This window comes from Palaemon carinicauda, chromosome 9 (genome assembly GCF_036898095.1).
Source record: "Palaemon carinicauda isolate YSFRI2023 chromosome 9, ASM3689809v2, whole genome shotgun sequence".
Classification (NCBI taxonomy): domain Eukaryota; kingdom Metazoa; phylum Arthropoda; class Malacostraca; order Decapoda; family Palaemonidae; genus Palaemon; species Palaemon carinicauda.
The window spans coordinates 134,419,249-134,442,028 of record NC_090733.1 but is presented as its reverse complement, the minus strand read 5'-3'; the positions used below and the strand labels follow the sequence as shown (position 1 = coordinate 134,442,028).

The following is a 22,780-nucleotide window of genomic DNA, read 5'->3' as shown; positions in this document are numbered from 1 at the left end:
TTTTTAATTGTTCAGTGGCTACTTTCCTCTTGGTAATTGTAGAAGAGACTCTTAGCTTTTTTCTTCTCTCTGGACGTTAACTACTGCTCTGTAATTGTTCAGTGGCTACTTTCCTCTTGGTAAAAGTAGAAGAGGACTCTTAGCTTTTTTTAATTGTTCAGTGGCTACTTTTCCTCTTGGTAATTGTAGAAGAGACTCTTAGCTTTTTTCTTCTCTCTGGACGTAACTACTGCTCTGTAATTGTTCAGTGGCTACTTTCCTCTTGGTAAAAGTAGAAGAGACTCTTAGCTTTTTTTAATTGTTCAGTGGCTACTTTCCTCTTGGTAATTGTAGAAGAGACTCTTAGCATTTTTCTTCTCTCTGGACGTTAACTACTGCTCTGTAATTGTTCAGTGGCTACTTTCCTCTTGGTAAAAGTAGAAGAGACTCTTAGCTTTTTTTAATTGTTCAGTGGCTACTTTCCTCTTGGTAATTGTAGAAGAGACTCTTAGCTTTTTTCTTCTCTCTGGAGGTAACTACTGCTCTGTAATTGTTCAGTGGCTACTTTCCTCTTGGTAAAAGTAGAAGAGACTCTTTTAGCTTTTTTCTTCTCTGGAGGTTAACTACTGCTCTGTAATTGTTTTAGTGGCTGCTTTCCTCTTGGTAAGGGTAGAAGAGATTCTTTAGCTATGGTAAGCAGCTCTTCTAGGAGGACACAACATAATCAAACCATTGTTCTTCTCTCTGGAGGTTAACTACTGCTCTGTAATTGTTCAGTAGCTACTTTCCTCCTAGTACTCTTTAGCTATGGTAAGCAGCTCTTCTAGGAGGACACACAAAATCAAACCATTGTTCTTAGTCTCGGGTAGTGTCATACACTCTGTACCATGGTCCTTCCACTGTCTTGGGTTAGAATTCTCTTGCTTGAGGGTACATTCGGGCACATTATTCTATCTTGTTTTCTCTTCCTCTTGTTTTGTTAATGTTTTTATAATTTATATATGAGAGAATTTATTTTAATGTTGTTATTGTTCTTGAACTTCTCTTGTAGGTTTATTTCCTTATTTCCTTTCCTCACTGGGCTGTTTTTCCCTGTTGGAGCACTCGGGCTTATAGCATTCTGCTTTTCCAACTAGGGTTGTAGCTTGGCAAGTAATAATAATAATAATAATAATAATAACAGGGAAAAATAGCCCTGTGAGGAAAAGAAACAAGGAAATAAATAAACTAAAAGAGAAGTAACGAACAAATTAAAATGAAATACATTATCTTTATTATTATTATTATTATTATTATTATTATTATTATTATTATTATTATTATTATTATTAGCTAAGCTACTACTTTTGTTGAAAACTTTTTTCATTTTAGTTGTAAAACCAAGATGCTATAAGCCCAAGGTCCTCCAACAGGGAAAAATAGTCCAGTGAGGAAAGTAAATAAGGAAATAAATAAACTAAAAGAGAAGTAATGAACAATTAAAATGAAATACATTATTATTATTATTATTATTATTATTATTATTATTACTAACTAAGCTACAACCCTGTAAAGCCAAGGTGCTATAACCCCAAGGTCTCCAACAGGGAAAAATCACCCAGTGAGGAAAGAAAACAAGGAAATAAACGAACTAAAAAAAAATGAACAATTGAGAAATTCTAAGAACAGTAACAAGAACTTCTTAATGAGAGTTTCTGTTCGTTGTATACAATGACGTTCTTCCTTTTAAGGTTCATTTTGACACTAGACAAGAGTGTGTTGTTTACCTTATCTGTACAAGAAACGTTTTATGTCCTTATGCGTAATAATGAAGTTTTTATACCTGTAATAGTCACGCAAGGGGTCTCTCTCTCTCTCTCTCTCTCTCTCTCTCTCTCTTAGGACGAATAGTACAGATATTTGATTATAAATAAATGCTTTTGTTGTTTCTGTACTTGGATGTAGTCTCTCTCTCTCTCTCTCTCTCTCTCTCTCTCTCTCTTAGGACGAATAGTACAGATATTTGATTATAAATAAATGCTTTTGTTGTTTCTGTACTTGGATGTAGTCTCTCTCTCTCTCTTTCTCTCTCTCTCTCTCTCTCTCTCTCTCTCTCTCTCTTTTAGGACGAATAGTACAGATATTTGATTATAAATAAATGCTTTTGTTGTTTCTGTACTTGGATGTAGTCTCTCTCTCTCTCTCTCTCTCTCTCTCTCTCGCATTGGTACAGTTATGTATATACGTATATCATTATTCTCCTTAAATGTATGATAACTTTTTCTGAAAACTCTCTCTCTCTCTCTCTCTCTCTCTCTCTCTCTCTATTCTCTCTCTCTCATTGGTACAGTTTATGTATATTCGTATATCATTATTCTCCTTAAATGTATAACTTTTTTCTGAAAACACACACACTCTCTCTCTCTCTCTCTCTCTCTCTCTCTCTCTCTCTCTCAATAGACCAGTACAAATAAATGTCTTCTTTTTGTTCCTTTGCTTCGCTGTAGTCTCTCTCTCTCTCTCTCTCTCTCTCTCTCTCTCTCTCTCAATATGAAGTTGACATAGCACATTCATCTTCTAATTGAACCTCGGTCCTACAAATACGAACCAAGATCTACATATATCTTTCTTTAGACTTTGCGTAGAACTTAACTTTCTTATGTTATTTAGCGAACAATTTGTTTTATTTCACGGATGCTTTATCCAAGGTTGTATAGTAAAAAGCAAGATCCTTTTGTAAGTCTTGGTAAAAAAGATAATGGGTTACTGACCACCATTTTTTTGGTGTTGAAGACCCTCCCCCCCCCCGTTATATTTTGGAAAAACAGCAGCTTGAAAAGCCATGTTCACTAAATTCCACTCCCCATATTTATTACCTCCACCAACGAAGTTGGAAGGAGGTTATGTTTTACCCCCTTGTTTTTATGTGGTGTGTGTTTGTTTGTGAACAGCTTCCTGGCCACAATTTTAATCGTAATGAAACTTGCAGGGATTAACTTATGTAAAGACCGTGAAATTATTACATTTTTGGAGGGTCAATGTCAAAGGTCAAGGCTGCTTCATCTTGCGATAAATCTACGAAAGAAACTTGAAATATTTTCCTTCGCTATTACGATCTGGAATATACTGCAAATCATTCAAGCAAATTAGATAGGAGGCCTCCTTGATGGGGCAAGCGATTGTTTCCAAATTATATATGGTAGACCCCTTTCACCCCCAAAGGACGTACCGGTACGTTCTTGCAAAACACAGTTAATTACATATTTTTATATATTTTTGATAATTTTATGAGAAACTTCAGGCATTTTCCAAAAGAATGAGACCAACCTGACCTCTCTAGGACAAAAATTAAGCCTGTTAGAGCAATTTAAAAAAAAATATATAGCAAAATGTGCTCGAAATTTAACCTTATGGTGGGGGTAAAAGGGGTAGAACAGAGTCCAGTTAGACAAAGCCACCTTGGAAGGTGTACACTGTCCATACAAAATGGGCAAAGGCGAGTTCATTCACCGGAGAAGAAATCACGTCAGGCATTAGAAGTTTTTTTCGTGGGTCCAGACAAACACTTTTAGGAAAATGGATTCGTATCGGATTTAGCAGAACAAAAGAGGGTTATAGCATGGCCACATTACGTAAGGGAGAGCACATGAATAGCACATGCGGTAACATAAGAAGTTGTTTTGCAAGGATTTTGTAACTGTAACACAGCCCAGCGCGGTTGGATTCCAAAACTACGCCACGTCACTTTCGTCTCATGTGCTGTGTCAGCAAAAATTATACTTCAGTTAAAATGAAAGTGATTTGGTTAAAAGTATTGAAAACATTTTCAGGTTTTGGTGAACTTCACATTTACGATTTTAAGACCATCAACAAAGTTTGCAACGAAAAAGACCTGGTTAAAAGACCATCCATAAAGTTTGCAACAAAATAGACCTTGTTAAAAGGTTCATTACTTCTCTTTATTTCCTTGTTTCCTTTCCTCACTGGGCTATTTTCCCGGTTGGAGCCCCTGGGCTTATAGCATTCGCTTTTCCAACTAGAGTTGTAGCGTAGCAGTTAATAATAATAAGAGTGTAACAAAGATCATCCATAAAGTTTGCAACGAAAAAGACCTTGTTAAAAGACCATCCATAAAGTTTGCAACGAAAAAGACCTTGTTAAAAGACCATCCATAAAGTTTGCAACGAAAAAGACCTTGTTAAAAGACCATCCATAAAGTTTGCAACGAAAAAGACCTTGTTAAAAGACCATCCATAAAGTTTGCAACGAAAAAGACCTTGTTAAAATATCATACATAAAATTTGCAAGAACTAGAAGGCCACTCAGTGGAATGCAGACCTCCACCGCGGCAACTTATTTCTCGACCTTGACCTTTGATCTTAACAAGTATTAATTGGCGTGGATTTCCATACACTCAAATATGAACCAAGTTTGAAGTCTCTGTGACAACGATGTCAAAACTTGTGGCTGATTACGTGAATTAGGCATTTTACTTAACCGTGACCTTGACTTCTGACCTTGACCTTCCAAAATTTAATAATTTCCATCTTTTTACAAATCAGTTAATCCCTGCAAGTTTCATTACTCTACGATTAAGATTGTGGCCAGGAAGCTGTTCACAAACAAACACATACACACAAACAAACAAAATAGGGATAAAATATAACCTCTCAACTTCGTTGGCGGAGGTAATAAATTGATCTTAACAGTTGTAATATTCTGTGGCGGCCTATTGGTAACGTCCCTGTTTGGTGATCTGTTGGACTGGGGTTCGAGCCCCGCTCAAACTCGTTAGTTTCTTTGGTCGCTGTAACCTCACCATCCTTGTGAGCTAAGGGTAGAAGAGACTCTTTAGCTTTGGTAAGTAGCTCTTCTAGGAGGACACTCCAAAATCAAACCATTGTTCTCTAGTCTTGGGTAGTGCCATAGCCTCTGTACCATGGTCTTCCACTATCTTGGGATAGAGTTCTCTTGCTTGAGGTTACACTCGGGAACACTATTCTATCTAATTTCTCTTCGTCATGTTTTGTTAAAGTTCTTATAGTTTAGATAAGAGATATTTATTTTTATTATTATTCCTAAAATATCTATTTTTTCCTTGTTTCCTTTCCTCACTGGGCTATTTTCCCTGTTGGAGCTCCTGGGCTTATAGCATCCTGCTTTTCCAACTAGGGTTGTAGTGTAGCAATCAATAATAATAATAATAATAATAATAATAATAATAATAATAATAAAAGGGGTTTGTGGGACCGTCTAGATGTAACTGGTGAGTCACCAGCAGTCATTGCCTGGCCCTCCCTGGGCCAGCTTGGATGGAGAGGGGCCATAGGTGATGACCTTATGTATAAATGGTCAGTCTCTAGGACATTGTCTCTTGCCTCTGCCATTCATGAGTGACCTTTAAACCTTTATTATTATTATTATTATTATTATTATTATTATTATTATTATTATTATCATTATTATTATTATTATTATTATTATCATTATTATTATTATTATTATTATTATCATTATTATTATTATCATTATTATTATTATTATTATTTTTATTATTATTATTATTATTATTATTATTATTACTAGCCAAGCTACAACCCAAGTTGGAAAAGCAAGATGTTACAAGCCCAAGGGCTCCAATAGGGAAAAATAGCCGAGTGAGGAAAGGAAATAAGGAAATAAATATATGATGAGAACAAGTTAACAATAAATCATTCTGAAACAGTAACAGCGTCAAAACAGATATGTCCTATATAAACTATTAACAACGTCAAAACCTGATATTTCATATATAAACTATATAAAAGACTCATTCCTTTAAAATGTATAAGTGTGTGAGTGAAATTTTCATTATGAAGATTATAAATATTTTAAGAAATATTGTTGCCATTCATCTTTCCTTGCATTTTAGTGTAAATGGAATTCATGTTTAATAACTCAGCTGTTGCCTTTCTGTGATATTTGGCAATCAATTGTAATAACCCTGGTTTGGCAAAGCATTCTATATATTCACATTTTCACTACCTTACGGTTGGTGAATATTTTCTGTATATTTGCAGTTTTACCAAGTTTATTTGCAATTTATCATATTGGCGGAGCTTCAATTAGGTATGTATGAGTGAGTGTGTAATGGTAAATCACAGTACAGTGTTGTTATTATTATTATTATTATTATTATTATTATTATTATTTTTATTATTATTATTATTATTATTAGTAGTAGTAGTAGTAGTAGTATTATTATTATTATTATTATTATTATTATTATTATTATTATTATTATTATTATTATTAAGCTACAACCCTAGTTGGAAAAGTAGAATGGTATAAGCCCAGAGTCCCCAACAGGGAAAATAGCCCAGTGAGGAAAGCAAACAAGGGAAAATAAAATATTTTAGAACAGTAACATTAAAATAAATATTTCCTATATAAACTATAAAAACTTTAACAAAACCAGAGGAATAGAAATTAGATAGAATAATGCGCCTGAGTGTACCCTCAAGCAAGAGAACTCTAACCCATGACAGTGGAAGACCATGGTACAGAGGCTATGGCACTACCCAAGACTAGAGAACAATGGTTTGATTTTGGATTGTCCTCCTAGAAGAGCTGCTTACCATAACTAAAGAGTCTCTTCTACCCTTACCAAGAGGAAAGTGGCCACTGAACTGTAAAAGGTACAATGCAGTAACCCCTTAGGTGAAGAAGAATTGTCTAGTAATCACAGTGTTGTCAGGTGTATGAGGACAGAGGAGAATCTGTAAAGAATAGGCCAGACTATTCGCTGTATGCGTAGGCAAATGGAAAGTGAACCGTAACCAGAGGATCCAATGTACATTCGGGCAATTTCACTGTTTGGTTACTATGTAAATAGTAGCCTAAGCTCTTTAACATAATGATCTAGAAAATGTGTATAGTATCAAGCAATAAAATTTCATTATTCTAGTACAACAATTTGTACAAAGCTGTTCTTTCTCTTTGCCTACACATACGTTGAATAGTCTGGCCTATTCTTTATAGATTCTCCTCTGTCCTCATACACCTGACAACACTGAGATTACTAAACAGTTCTTCTTCGCTCGAGGGGTTAACTACTGCACTGTATTTGTTCAGTGGCTACTTTCCTCTTGGTAAGGGTAGAAGAGACTCTTTAGATATGGTAAGCAGCTCTTCTAGGAGAAGGACACTTCAAAATCAAACCATTGTTCTCTAGTCCTGGGTAGTGTCATAGCCTCTGTATCATGGTCTTCCACTGTCTTGGGTTAGAGTTCTCTTGCTTAAGGGTACACTCAGGCACTCTATTCTATCTGATTTCTCTTCCTCTTGTTTTGTTAAAGTTTTTTATAGTTTATATAGGAAATCATTATTTCAATGTTGTTACACTTCTTAGTTTATTTTCCATTGTTTCCTTTCTTCACTGGGCTATTTTCCCTGTTGGGGCCCCTGGGCTTATAGCATCTTGCTTTTCCAACTAGGGTTGTAGCCTAGCAAGTAATAATAATAATAATAATAATAATAATAATAATAATAATAATAATAATAATAATAATAGTATTGTAAAAACAAAGTTTAGGTATCAAGCACCAAGTACTCCAGTGAACATTTCGTGATATTATTATTATTGTTGTTATTACTATCCAAGCTACAGCCCTATTTGGAAAAGCAAGATGCTATAAGCCCAGGGGCTCCAACAGGGAAAAATAGCCCAGTGAGGAAAGGAAATAAGGAAATAAATAAATGAAGAGAACAAATTAACAATAAATCATTCAAAAAAAAGTAACAACGTCAAAACAGACATGTCATATATAAACTATTAACAACATAAAAAACAAATATGTCATAAGTAAACTATAAAAAGACTCATGTCCGCCTGGTCAACAAAAAAGCATTTGGAAACAATATGAAAATTCATTATAAATAGCAACATGTATATGGAATGCTGGTCGTTTAAATTGTTTAGATTCTAGTACAGAGTGCAAAATGTATGCTAACGTGACTGTTAGCTATTAGATATCCCAATATTTGTGGTTACTTTAAAACGCTAGAAAGCTGTTTGCTGTGTTCAGTCCTGACTTTACTTTGTTACTGATAGTGACACTGGATTATTATTATTATTATTATTATTATTATTGTTGTTGTTGTTGTTATTATTATTATTATTATTATTATTATTATTGTTATTATTGTTATTATTATTATTATTATTATTATTATTATTATTATTATTATTGTTATTATTATTATTATTAGTTATTATTATTATTGTTATAATTATTATTATTATTATTATTATTATTATTATTATTATTATTATTATTATTATTATTACTTGCCAAGCTACAACCCTAGTTGGAAAAGCAGGATGCTATAAGCCCAGAAGCTCCAACAGGGAAAATAGCTCAGAGAGGAAAGGAAACAAGGAAAAATAAAATATTTTAAGAACAACAATATTAAAATAAATATCACTTTATAGACTATAAAAACTTTAAAACAAGAGGAAGGGAAGTAAGATATAAGATAGAACAGTGTGCCTGAGTGTACCCTCAAGCAAGAGAACACTAACCCAAGACAGTGGAAGACCATGGTACAGAGGTTATGTCACTACCAAGACTAGTGAACAATGGTTTGATTTTGGAGTGTCCTTCTCCTAGAAGAGCTGCTTACCATAGCTAAAGAGTCTCTTCTACCCTTACCAAGAGGAAAGTGGCCACTGAACAATTACAGTGCAGTTTAGAAAAAAATTGTTTGGTAATTTCAGTGTTGTCAGGTGTATGAGGACAGAGGAAAATATGTACACAATAGGCCAGACTATTCGGTGTGTGAGGGTGTAGGAAAAGAGAAAATGAACCGTAACCAGAGAGAAGGATCCAATGTAGTACTGTCTGGCCATTCAAAAGACCCCATAACTCTCTAGTGGTAGTATCTCAACGGGTGGCTGGTGCCCTGGCCAACCCACTACCTGTAAATAGAGTGAAGTGAAGAGAAGCTGGAAGATGTAGTCATTTTCTTTTTAACTCCGCCAACGAAGTTGGAAGGATGGTATGTTTTCACCCCTTGTTTGTGTGTGTGTGTTTGTTTGTGTACAGCTACCTGGCCACAATTTTAATCGTAGAGTAATGAAACTTCCAGCGATTAATGTTATGTAAAACCTAGAAATTATTTAATTTTGGAAGGTCAAGGTCACGGCTAAGCAGAATGTCCAATTGTCGTAATCAGCCATAAGTTTGGACATCGTTGTCACAGATATTTCAAACTGTCTTCGTATTTGAGTGTATGAAAATCCGCGCCAATTAATACAAGTTAAGGTCAAAGGTCAAGGTTTAGCAAAAGGTTGAGAAATAAACTGCCACAGCGGAAGTCTGCGCTCTACTGCAGTCTCTAGAGACCCATTCTGTTATTCTTAATGTCCATCTATTGTCTGTCATTCTCATTATACGGAAATGCTAAAGCTTTTATTTATTAATTGATTCTCTCTCTCTCTCTCTCTCTCTCTCTCTCTCTCTCTCTCTCTCTCTCTCTCTCTCTCTCTCTCTCTCTCTCTCTCAAATAATAGTCGCTTATGGAAATATACGAAAAGCTAATTCAATTGATGTATTAAAAAACCTTTTTTTCAATTAAATATACTTAATTTCTCTATTTCAATTAGTGTATTTAATTCTGATAAATAGAATACTTAATTTCTCTAATTCAATTAGTGTATTTAATTCTGTTAAAAATACTTAATTGTTCTAATCCAATTAGTGTATTTAATTCTGATAAATAGAATACTTAATTTCTCTAATTCAATTGGTGTATTTAATTCTGATAGATGAGAATACTTAATTTCTCTAATTCAATTAGTGTATTTAATTGTGATAAATAGAAATACTTAATTTCTCTAATTCAATTAGTGTATTTAATTGTGATAAATAGAAATACTTAATTTCTCTAATTCAATTGGTGTATTTAATTCTGATAGATGAGAATACTTAATTTCTCTAATTCAATTAGTGTATTTAATTCTGATAGATGAGAATACTTAATTTCTCTAATTCAATTAGTGTATTTAATTCTGATAGATGAGAATACTTAATTTCTCTAATTCAATTAGTGTATTTAATTGTGATAAATAGAAATACTTAATTTCTCTAATTCAATTAGTGTATTTAATTCTGATAAAATACTTAATTATTCTAATTAAATTAGAGTATTTAATTTTGATAAATAAATATACTTGATTACTCTAATTCAATTAGTGTATTTAATTCTGATTAATAAAAATACTAAATTTCTCTAATTCAATTGGTATATTTAATTCTGATAAATGAGAATACTTAATTTCTCTAATTCAATTAGTGTATTTATTGTGATAAATAAAAATACTAAATTTCTCTAATTCAATTAGTGTATTTAATTTTGCTAAAAATACTTAATTGTTCTAATTCAATTGGAGTATTTAATTCTGATAAATAAAAATACTTAATTTCTCTAATTCAATTAGTGTGTTTAATTCTGATAAATGAAAATACTTAATTGTTCTAATTCAATAGTGATTTCTCTAATTCAATTAGTGTATCTAATTCTGATAAATAAAAATACCTAATTTCTCTAATTCAATTAGTGTATTTAATTCTAGTAAATAAAAATACTTAATTTCTCCAATTCAATTAGTGTATTTAATTTTGATAAATGAACATACTTAATTTCAACTACAATTTAAGACGATACATTTGCAACATTCATCTTTTTTTCGGAGTCAATTGCAACCCAAATTGATCTCACAGCACTTGGCTCCCTGAAGCCTCTTTTGGAATCCCAGTGGAGCTACAGAATCCTCCTCAAGGTTTCATTAGTTTTCGATCTCCAGTGTTCTTCACATAGGAGAAAAGCTAAGGAACAAACGATAGTGAACGATGATTAACGATAAAGTACACTGACTATATAGGTCGATGGTGGGCAGGAAATCTCTGGCAAATATGCCTTAAGGCTTAAAAAGCTCTTGAAGACGAGTCTGGAGACTCGAGAGGGATTTTATTAACGTGTTCAAGTCCAAATAATGAGGGAGACGGAATATGGTCTGGCATGTGAGCGTTGATGGCTATTTTCATTCTTTTAATAAGAAAAAATTGTTTTTTTACGGTTTTATGACAGCAGCAACGTCATTGTTCTTACTCATGACATGTATTTGTAGGTAGTAGGTTGGCCAAGGCAACAGCCACCCGTTGAGATACTATCGCCAGAGAGTTATTAAGTCCTTTGACTAGCCAAGCAGTACTACATTGGGTCCCTCTCTCTGGTTACGGCTTTGTTTCATCTTTGCCGACACATCCGCAGCTGTTGTTAATAGTTTATGTATGACATGTCTGTTTTGACGTTGTTACTTTTTTTTAGAATGATTTATTGTTAATTTGTTCTCTTCATTTATTTATTTCCTCATTTCCTTTCCTCACTGGGCTATTTTTCCCTGTTGGAGCCCCTGGGCTTATAGCATCTTGCTTTTCCAGCTAGGGTTGTAGCTTGGATAGTAATAATAATAATAATAATAATAATAATAATAATAGTCTGGCCTATTCATTACACAGTCTTCTCTTTCCTCATACACTTGACAACACTGGAATTATCAAACAATTCTTATTCTCTCAGGAGGTTAACTACTGCACTGTAATTGTTCAGTGGCTACTTTCCTCTTGGTAAGGGTAGAAGAGACTCTTTAGCTATGGTAAGCAGCTCTTCTAGGAGAAGGACACTCCAAAATCAATCCATTGTTATCTAGTCTTGGATAGTGCCATAGCCTCTGTACCATGGTCTACCATTGTCTTGGGTTAGAGTTCTCTTGCTTGAGGGTACACTTGGGCACACTATTCAATCTTGTTTCTCCTCCTTTTTTTGAAAAAAGATTTTATAGTTTATAAGTGAAAGGTTCATTTTAATGTAGTTCTCTTGTAGTTTTTCCTTATTTCCTTTCCTCACTGTGCCTTAAGGTTTATAGCATCCTGCTTTTCCAACTAGGGTTGTAGCATAGCTAGTGATAATAATAAAAATAATAATAATAATAATAATAATAATAATAATAATAATAAAAATTTACAACAACAACAACAACAACAATAATAATAATAATAATAATAATAATAATAATAATAATAAAAATTTACAACAACAATAATAATAATAATAATAATAATAATAATAATAATAATAATAATAATAATAATAATCATCATCATCATCATCAAGAGATATCTCACCTCCGCCAAAGTTAATGGAGTCGCCCATGGCTTAAGATCTATATGTAATAGAAACTTCCTCAAAATCTCTCAATTTGTTTTGACTCAATCTTTAAAATCGTAAAAAAAAAATATGAATCCGAATATAGAATCCGTATGGGGGTCCGGATCATCTCCAAAATTTAATGGGGTCATCTATGACCTAAGATTTATCTATGGTGAAAATTTCGTCAAAATCCGTCGAGTAGTTTTGGCGTAATCCTGCCCACAGACTCGAAAACGTAGCCACGTTCACGTAGGTAATAACAGTCGCTAAGTTGACGAATACTGATGTTGACACGACTTCTCACAATAGCAAGGTGATCATTCTATTTCTGTCAAGACGTGGGTTCATTTCGTGCCAATTTTAATGTTTCTTTTCTTGAGATATTTTATTTTTCCCTTGTTTCCTTTCCTCACTGGGCTATTTTTCCCTGTTGGGGCCCTTGGGCTCATAGCATCTTGCTTATCCGACTAGGGTTGTAGCTTAGCAGGTAATAATAATAATAATAATAATAATAATAATAATAGTAATAATTTTGCAGTCCTTAGGCTTATAGCATCTTGCTTTTCCAACTAGGGTTGTAGCTTAGCAAGTAATAATAATAATAATAATAATAATAATAATAATAATAGTAATAATTTTGCAGTCCTTAGGCTTATAGCATCTTGCTTTTCCAACTAGGGTTGTAGCTCAGATAATAATAATAATAATAATAATAATAATAATAATAATAATAATAATGATAATAATAATAATTTTGCAGCCCTTAGGCTTATAGCATGTTGCTTTTCCAACTAGGGTTATAACTTAGCTAGTAATAATAATAATAATAATAATAATAATAATAATAATAATAATAATAATAATAATAATAATTTTGCAGCCCTTAGGCTTATAGCATCTTGCTTTTCCAACTATGGTTGTAGCTTACCTTGTAATAATAATAATAATAATAATAATAATAATAATAATAATAATAATAATAATAATAATAATAATAATTTTGCAGCCCTTAGGCTTATAGCATCTTGCTTTTCCAACTTGGGTTGTAGCTTAGCAGGTAATAATAATAATAATAATAATAATAATAATAATAATAATAATAATAATAATAATAATGACGGCTAGTTGTAAATTTCAAACTGGTGTCTAGTTTTAGTATTATCGAAATAAGTAAGAATTATTAGTCGGACATGTCTAAGTATCTTCTTTGCGTTTTAAGCTAATTTTACTCATTTTTTTTTTTTTGCTAAACAAAGACAATCATTAATAAGGCAGGTCTGTTTAATAAAAGGACGAACTTTTCTAGTTTGTTCTTTGTCTTATCAGTTTTTTTAACTATATATTGTTTTTCCGGTAACTGTTTTTTTTTCGTTCTTCCCCTAGCTCCACCATTACTAATATATTTACTTTCCCTTTATTTCCAGCTAAGAAAAGGACATTTTGTAGTCTGTTCTTTGAATTTTTAGTTATTTTTACCCCAGTCATTATCAAGTAACTATTTTTTTCAGTCTCTTCCTGCCACCACATTTAATAATGTTTCATTATCATCATCATCATCTCTTCCTGGGCCTATTAACGCAAAGGGCCTCGGTTAGATTTCGCCAGTCGTCTCTATCTTGAGCTTTTAATTTAATACTTCTCCATTCATCATCTACTTTGTGCTTCATAGTCATCAGCCATTAGGCTTGGGTCTTCCAACTATATTTACTTTTCCATTATTTCAGGCTAACAAAAGGACAGCAGTATATATTATGTTCTTAGCATATTTTTTTATTTCTAATCCTTATTTCCCTAAGTAACTATTTCTTTCAGTCTTTCCCTTTTTCCACAATTGATAATATATTTTTCAGGCTAACAAAAGGATGACAGTATATATTCTGTCCTTTGCTTTAGTTATTTTTACTCCTGTTTCCCCATGTAACTATATTTTTCTGTCTTCCCCAGCCTCCACCATAACTAATATATTAACTTTCCTTTTTCGGGCTAACAAAAAGACAACAGTATATATACTGTTCTTTGTTTTAGTTATTTTTAACGCCTTTATTTCCCCAAGTAACTATTTCTCTGTCTTCCCCAACCTTCACCAAAACTAATATATTAATTTCCTTTATTTCAGGCTAACAAAAGGACGACATTATGTAGTCTGTTCTTTTAATCTATAGTTATTTTATTCGTGTTTCCCCAAGTGACTTTCTTTCAGTCCTTCCCCAATTCTTCTTCTTGGAGTATTATAGCCAACACTTGTTGTTGGCACGAGCCTTTCCCTTGGTTGGTCCGTAGGCCTTCCCCAACCTCCACCATAACATATATTTACTTTAATTTTCAGGCTAACAAAAAGACGACAGTATATATTCTGTTCTTTGCTTTAGTTATTTTTACTCTTGTTTCCCCCAATTAACTTTTTTTCAGTCCTTCCCTTCCCTCAACCATAACTAATACATTAACTTTCCCCTTCCCTCAGGAATGCGTCGAGGGTTCTCAATATGGTCCGTGGTAAAATGGGGAGGAGGCTTAATCATGGTGTTGTTGCTCTTGGTCGGCCTGTCCATACACCCTAGGAAGGAGGCGACTGTTGGGAAAGGGACGGATAGCTTGCCGGCCCGTTCGCTGCAAACTGTTTTAACGTTCCTACAACCAGAGACATCGGAAAAATCTAGACCAGCGGTATGAAACATGCGAGTTTTTGCTCTTTTCTTTATGATATTCATATATATTAAGCTTATACTTTACTTTAAGAACGGTTTTTCTGGTCATGTATTGCAGGAGAACCCATGTCTTATAGGACGTTTCAAATTCATAGACTTCTGAAAAATCTAGACCAGCGGTATGAATCGTCTCTTGTTTTTTTTTTACTCTTTTCTTTATTATATTCATATATATTAAGCTTATATTTTACTTTAAGAACTGCTTTTTCTGGTCCTGTATAGCAAGAGAACACTACTCTCTATAGGACGTTTCAAATTCATAGACTTCTGAAAAATCTAGTATTATCTAGACCAGCGGTATGAATCGTCTCTTGTTTTTTTTTTTTACTCTTTTCTTTATAATATTCATATATGTTAAGCTTATACTTTACTTTAAGAACTGCTTTTCTGGTCCTGTATTGCAGAAGAACACTACTCTCTATAGGACGTTTCAAATTCATAGAGACTTCTGGAAAATCTAGACCAGCGGTATAAATCGTCTCTTGTTTTATTTTCTACTTTTTTCTTTATGATCTTCATATATATTAAGCTTATACTTTACTTTAAGAACTGCCTTTTCTGGTCCTATACAGCAGGAGAACACTACTCTATAGGACGTTACAAATTCATAGAGACTTCTGAAAAATCTAGACCAGCGGTATGAATCGTCTCTTGTTTTTTTTTTTACTCTTTTCTTTATAATATTCATATATTTTAAGCTTATACTTTACTTTAAGAACTGCTTTTTCTGGTCATGTATAGCAGAACACTACTCTCTATAGGACGTTTCAAATTCATTTTATCTTGTTTGTCTAGTTAAAGTATTTGCACAGTCGACATTATTCCCTAATTGTTATGATTCCAATAACTCACTAAAATGCTAAAGCATCAGGATTTGATGTGTCATCCATCCAAAGATTGAGGTCTCCACAAATAACTGATTCATTTTTCTCCATGATAATTATCTCAATGAGTTCACTGAATTCTTCAAAGATACTGACATTTCACACTGCATATGTCTCGTTTATTGTTCAAATGAGGCAATATTATGACAATATTTTGTTTATATGTACAGTATATTTCTATTTCACATTACGATCGAACCCTAGTCTCGTTTCATGAAAGACAAAGTTGTTATCAATATTGCAAAAGCTATAAAAGAATTTGGAACTTTTACCCAAGCGAGGATTCGAACCTACGTATTTAAATCATGATTGACGAGCAACATATTCATTTGGATATCAGTTACAACTTGATTTATGCTACTGTATTTAGATTGGAAATCAACCCATCTCCACCATGTTAGCTAAATTTGTAGCACATAATTATTTAGGATTATTTTTTTAACTGAAAGCACACACACACACACACACACACACACACACACACACATATATATATATATATATATATATATATATATATATATATATATATATATATATATATATATATACATACATACATACATAGGCCTACATATATATCTCTTTTTGAATGTTCCGTAGATATCACAATTGCCCAGTGAGTTGTATGAATTTATTTCATTGTCACAATTCCTTTTCTCTGACAAAACTTTCCGTGATTATGTTATGACAGAAAAACACACAGCGTTTTTATGAAAACTTATTTTTAGAAATATATATTTAATGTTCTATTGAATACATTGTTATGAAACTATACAAGCAATGCTTTCCCCGAAGGGATTTTCGTAGTAAGTTTTTTTTTGGCAAAATCGTAAATGCTAAAGTTTCATTTTACGGGATGGTATTTTATCCTTACAATTCAAACAGTTAAAATTTAAATAATACGTCTTAATACTTTTCAATATATTGTGGCCATTTGTTTTAAGATCAAGGTTAAATTTTGATTTCCGTTATTTTCTTTCGCATGCTCTTTACGTTAATCGAAGTTGTACAACTTCTGTTTTGCATCATGCACATGGGGAGCCATTTGTTGAACTTAAGAAGTAACCAAAGACTATATACCTTCAGTATATAGTCTTTGGAAGTAACATAAGTCGTAATACTTTTCAATATATTGTGGCCATTTGTTTTAAGATTAAATTTTAATTTCCGTTATTCTCTTTTGCATGCTCTTTACGTTAATCGAAATTGTACAACTTCTTTGTTTTGTATCATAGATTGGGGGCCATTTGTTGAACTTATGAAGTTACAAAAGTCTTAATACTTTTCAATATACTGTGGCCATTTGTTTTAAGATCAAGATTAAATTTTGATTGCCGTTATTTTCTCTTGCATGCTCTTTACGTTAATCGAAAATGTACAACTTCTTTAGTTTGTATCATGTATTGGGGAGCCATTTGTTGAACGTTCGGAGGAGTTTGTTTTGGTTTTTAGGTTCGAAACTTCGAAGAGGTCCACGTGTTTAGTCGAGGTAAATTTTAATGGTTAATTCTAATATACAAGTAACCCTAGTGTATTGAGTAAGCAAATACATCTATATTTCAGTTATTTTATCATGAGTGGACGTAATTAGGACTGTATGTCAATTAGGCGGCTTTCCGTAAGCTAGTTTTGCATAGCCCGTACCTTAGGCTACAGTAGACTGGCCTAAGCTACGTTATGTCTCGATTAGTTATCTTGATTATTAGTCTACCTTTGGGTTTTACCATTTAATTTGGTGCAGACTAGAGTAGATTATTTCTTAACCTAAGTAGGTTTAATAGGGTATTTTTCAATATTAAACTTACCCGATAATCATGTAGCTGTCAACTCCGTTGCCCGACAGAATTCTATGGAGGGATACGCCAGCTATCACAATACTAGAAGGGGGTGTATTTACCAGCGCCACCTGTGGCCAGGTACTCAAGTACTTCTTGTTGACACCTCCTCAATTATTCCTCTGTCGTGCTTCCGGAAAGACGTTCTGGGATACGCTTATGTTCTTGGAGTATTTTCACGACTTTGGTGAAGTATTTCTCTTTGATTTCGGCTGTCGCTTTACTGGAAACTTCTATATTAGCTTAGTTAGCTTTTGGAATTAATTTGATTAATTATGGTGACGAAGAGAGTATGAACTCTCGTTCACCTTTCAATGGCCGACCCTTCCCTTAGACGGAAGTGTTGGTGTCTAAGAGAGTATAGACTCTCTTTCTTAATTTTGCTTAACAAAAGTTATAGATTTATTTTATATCTCTCCGCCTCTTATAGGCCTCTTCAATTAACTTCCTTTTATTATAAACTTATTAAAATTAATTTTTATATTTGTTTATATTCGACCTTCCTAATAGTAGGCGGTCTTTTCTTGGTACCGAAGTTAATTAACATTGAGCCCGTCATTTCGGTTTTACCTGTTAACATATTATGCTATTTCCGCCACAGAGTTTGAAAGAATTTCTTTGATAGTCTCGTACTGTTTTCAAAGTTGAACTAACGTTTTGTTTTGTCTCTGCAGTTGTTGACGTTCAGAACGTTCAACTTGCACTCTATCGTTACGATAGAGAAAGAATGTTCACGGTTTCACGTTGCAGTAAGAGTAACCGTGTCTAGCGTTTTGTTCATTCTTTCTTAACTTAATGGTTTTGATCCTAATAAAGGAACTTTTCAGTTTTTTCCTTTAACAATAATATGTTTTAACGATATATATGATTGGGCTCTTCTCTCAGGTTCTAAGTCAAGAGAGAGAGAGAGAGAGAGAGAGATAGAGACGGAGGGAGAAAGAGGATAAACGTTTCATTCAAGCCTGCCAGGCGTACGAGTAACGTCGTTATCGTTTTTGCTCTTCTCCCTAGTCTCTTTAGGGGAAGAAACTAAACGTTTCTAGAGTGATCTAGTGTTTAGTCTCTTTCCAGCCACTGAATTATCTTTCATTAGATTTTTCTGTTACATTGTAATTCTGTTTTCGCAATTACTAACTTTTGAGAAAGGATAGAATTGCGTGTTTCAGGTACAAACCACTTAAAGTTTCGAGTTCAGTGAAATAAGTGCAAACAGAAATCAAAGTGATAAGTGATTAGCGCAAAGTATGTCAGTGTTGTGCGTGAGGGTACTTTTGTGCGCGCCAGTTGTCCTCCCAGTCCGGGACCTCTTGCAAGCTCCCAAGCCCAGGGGAGAAGCAATGTCGAAGGGCAGAAGGGTTCAGCAGGCCTTGATCGGCGCACAGAAGTATCCTCGGTGGTTGTGGGCGTGTCTTACCGAGACCGTCACTCCCACCCGCAGACGATTGAGCCCTTATTTTGCTCGTCTGCAGAAGAAATTTAGGGGAGAAAACGCTGGTCTCAGGTCTCAAGACCTTTTAAACGTAAAGTCCAGACCTATGCCAGACGTACGAAGTTAGAGTTCACAGTCATTGGGTTAGCTCTGACTCTCCTCAGTCATCAGTTGAATGCACTCCGCCTAAGAGGAGTAAGGTTCTGCCACAACAGAGCTCGACTGTTAAGGCTTTACCTCAGCCTACTGTAGTTTCTGCCGACCCCAAGTGGACTCTACTACAGTCCATGCAAGCACTGCTTTCGGACTTGATGCGTGAGTGTCGGGCTGAGAGTGTTGCGCCTCCGCCTCCGCCTATGCTCGCTCCGCCTGATCGCAGTACCACCTGCCAGGCGTACGATGTTGTGGACTCTACTACAGTCCATGCAAGCACAGCTTTCGGACTTGATGCGTGAGTGTCGGGCTGAGAGTGTTGCTCCTCCGCCTCCGCCTACACTCCCTCCGCCTACACTCGCTCCGCCTGATCGCAGTACCACCTGCCAGGCGTACGATGTTGTGGACTCTACTACAGTCCATGCAAGCACAGCTTTCGGACTTGATGCGTGAGTGTCGGGCTGAGAGTGTTGCTCCTCCGCCTCCGCCTACACTCCCTCCGCCTACGCTCGCTCCGCCTGATCGCAGTACCACCTGCCAGGCGTACGATGTTGAGCCACGTGCTGAGTTTGCTGTTCCCAGTGGTGTTCAGCCTCCGCCTTCCTTAAGGCAACCTTTACAATGGGATCAGGAGGATTATACCTCTCTTCCTCCGCCTCCACTTGCTGTTCCACCAGTGATGCAACACTCGGTTGAGGTACAACAACCTCTCCCGTCCATGAGTCAGTCTCCTCAGCTCTCGCTGCAGCGAGCTCAACCCTCCACAAGGCAAGCACCACAACACCTTAGCCTTGCGCCTCAGGAGCCTCAGCTTGCGAGACATTTACCTTGTTCTGCGCAGCCTCTTCCTCATCGCGCTCCGCTCACACCACAGGAACTGGAACTTGCTACTCCGCTTCCGCCAACCGCTCAGCAAGCGCAACCCTTGGGTTCAACCACTCATGCTAGGAGTCAGCCTCCTCCACCCATGCGCCTTCCTTCTGCTTGTCTTTTATTCAGCCTTTGCAGACTGAGCCTCAGGTGTTCCCTCAACAGAGTCTTGAAGAGGAAACCTCAACTATTGTTGTTCCAGCTCGTTCTGACTCTGCTGTTCAGCATACCTTACCTCCATTTTCAAACCATGGCAAAAATATGAATCATGAGTTATGAATGTAAGGTAAACATTATGTTGATTTTTAAACCCCATGCAAGCATGCATAAAGCACTCTAGCACTGGTCATGGAATTTCTGAGAAATGTTAAACGCCATGCACACGCTCTGCTTTCCTTACAGCAGGCTCTGCTTACAGCAGGCTCTGCTTACAGCAGGCTCTGCTTACTACATGCTCAGCATACAGCATGCTCTGCATTCAGCATGCTCTGCATACAACATGCTCTGCATACAGCATGCTCTGCATTCAGCATGCTCTGCATACAACATGCTCTACATACAGCATGCTCTGCATACAGCATACTCTGCATACATCATGCTCTACATACCTTACCGCATGCTTCTCAGTCACACATCTTGGGTTGTTGCCAACTCACTAGACTGTCAAGCAGTTTCATAACGTTGCCTTCTAGTCTGCTGCTTTTGCACCAGTGAACCCTCACTCAGAGAACTTAGCTTTTCTAGGATAAGGTCCCTGTAGATGAGAAAGTTCTTTTCTCCCTCCTTCTGATATTCCCTTGAGGACTCTGTCATTTGGAGGGAGCCTTTAGCTGCATAACCTCTTATGGACTTTTATTTAAGCATAACATGCTTCCAGGGAAGGTTATGGTTCCACTTCAGTCGCTAATCCCGTCTGTTACCACACCTGCTCCCATGACCTTGAGCTGTGTTGCATGACATGCAGTCCAAGCTTAGTCCTTGTTAGAGGATTTTTTGTTTACGGAGTCAATGTGTCACGGGGAAGACGTTCAACAACCAACAGAAGTGACTTGTTGTGACGCAGTGCGGCAACCTCAGCAACCCGTTAAGGAGTTGTCTGTACGACCCAGACAGTCTAGACAGATTCGGGTTGTCACTGTACTTCCTCGCTTGCCCATGATTGACAGTTCACAGACTCTGCAGCAGTATCATGATCTTGTGTCCGGCTCCGTCAGACGACTGGCTTTTAAGAGCTCCCACAAGTCGTCGCTGTCTGGAGATTTTCAAATGGACTATGGATCTGACCAAGGAACTGGGCCTCCTGGTCAATTTTGAGGAGTCTCAGCTCGTTCCATCCCAGACCATTGTCTCCTTGGGTATGGATCTTCAGAGTCGAGCTTTTCGGACTTTTCCGTCGGCCCCAAGGATCTTCCAAGCCCTAGAATGCATCCAGAGAATTGCTGAGAAGGAACCGATGCTCAGTCAGGTAGTGGATGAGTCTAACAGGGACACTTTCATCGCTGGCCCTGTTCATCGTGTTAGGGAGACTCCACCTCCCCTCCCTTCAGTATCATCTAGCTGCTCACTGGATAAAGGACATGACGCTAGAGACGGTCTCAGTTCCTGTTTCCGAAGAGAGGAGGTCTTCTCTCGCGTGGTGTAAGAACAGTTTTCTTCTCAAGGAAGGCTACCTTTGGCTGTTCAGAAACACGACCGCCTTCTCCTCTCGGACGCATCAGACACGGGCTGGGGTGCGACTTTGGACGGACAAGAATGCTCGGGAACATGGAATCAGGAGCAAAGGACACTTCACATCATTTGCAAGAAGTTGTTGGCGGTTATTCTGGCCTTGATAAACTTCAAGTCCCTCCAGCTTAACAAAGTGGTGGAGGTGGACTCTGACAACACCACAGCCCTGGCTTACATCTTCAAGCAGGGAGGGACTCTTTCGTGGAAGTTGTTCTAGATCGCAAGGGACCTACTCATCTGGTCTTTAGATCGAAAGCTAACTGGTAACGAGGTTCATTCAGGGCGGTATGAATGTCATGGCAGATCACCTCAGACGGAAGGGTCAGGTCATCCCCACAGAGTGGACCCTTCTCAAGAATGTTTGCAACAGACTTTGGGCCCTGTGGGGTCAGCCAACCATAGATCTGTTCACTACCTCGATAACCTAGAGACTCCTGTTGTATTGTTCTCCGATTCCAGACCCAGCAGCAGTTCATGTGGATGCTTTTCTGCTGGATTGGTTCCATCTCGACCTGTATGCATTCCCGCCGTTCAAGATTGTCAACAGAGTACTTCAGAAGTTCTCCTCTCACTAAGGGACACGGCTGACGTTGGTTGGCTCCGCTCTGGTCCGCGAGAGAATGGTTCTTAGAGGTACTGCAATGGCTGGTCGACATTCCCAGGACTCTTCCTCTAGAAGGGAACCTTCTAAGTCTACCTCACGTAAAGAAGGTACACCCAATCCTCCACGCTCTTCGTCTGACTGCCTTCAGACTTTCGAAAGACTCTCAAGAGCTAGGGGCTTTTCGAAGGAGGCAGCCAGAGCGATTGCCAAAGCAAGGAGAACATCCACTCTCAGAATCTATCAGTCTCAAGGGGAAGTCTTCCGTAGCTGGTACAAGACCAATGCAGTTTCCTCAACCAGTACCACTGTAACCCAGATTGCTGACTTCCTGTTATATCTAAGGAAAGTAAGATCCCTTT

The 22,780-nt window shown here is 36.2% G+C and overlaps 1 protein-coding gene across 1 annotated transcript in view; it reads left to right on the top strand.

Moving 5' to 3' along the window:
• Window positions 1-14,675: 14,675 nt before the first annotated feature.
• LOC137646644 (galactosylgalactosylxylosylprotein 3-beta-glucuronosyltransferase S-like) overlaps window positions 14,676-22,780 on the top strand; it is a 44,687-nt gene continuing 36,582 nt past the window's right edge. The window contains exon 1 of the mRNA XM_068379749.1: window positions 14,676-14,874. Within this exon, the coding sequence (XP_068235850.1) occupies window positions 14,728-14,874 (147 nt within the window). The 5' untranslated portion in view covers window positions 14,676-14,727. The remainder of the gene's footprint in view (window positions 14,875-22,780) is intronic.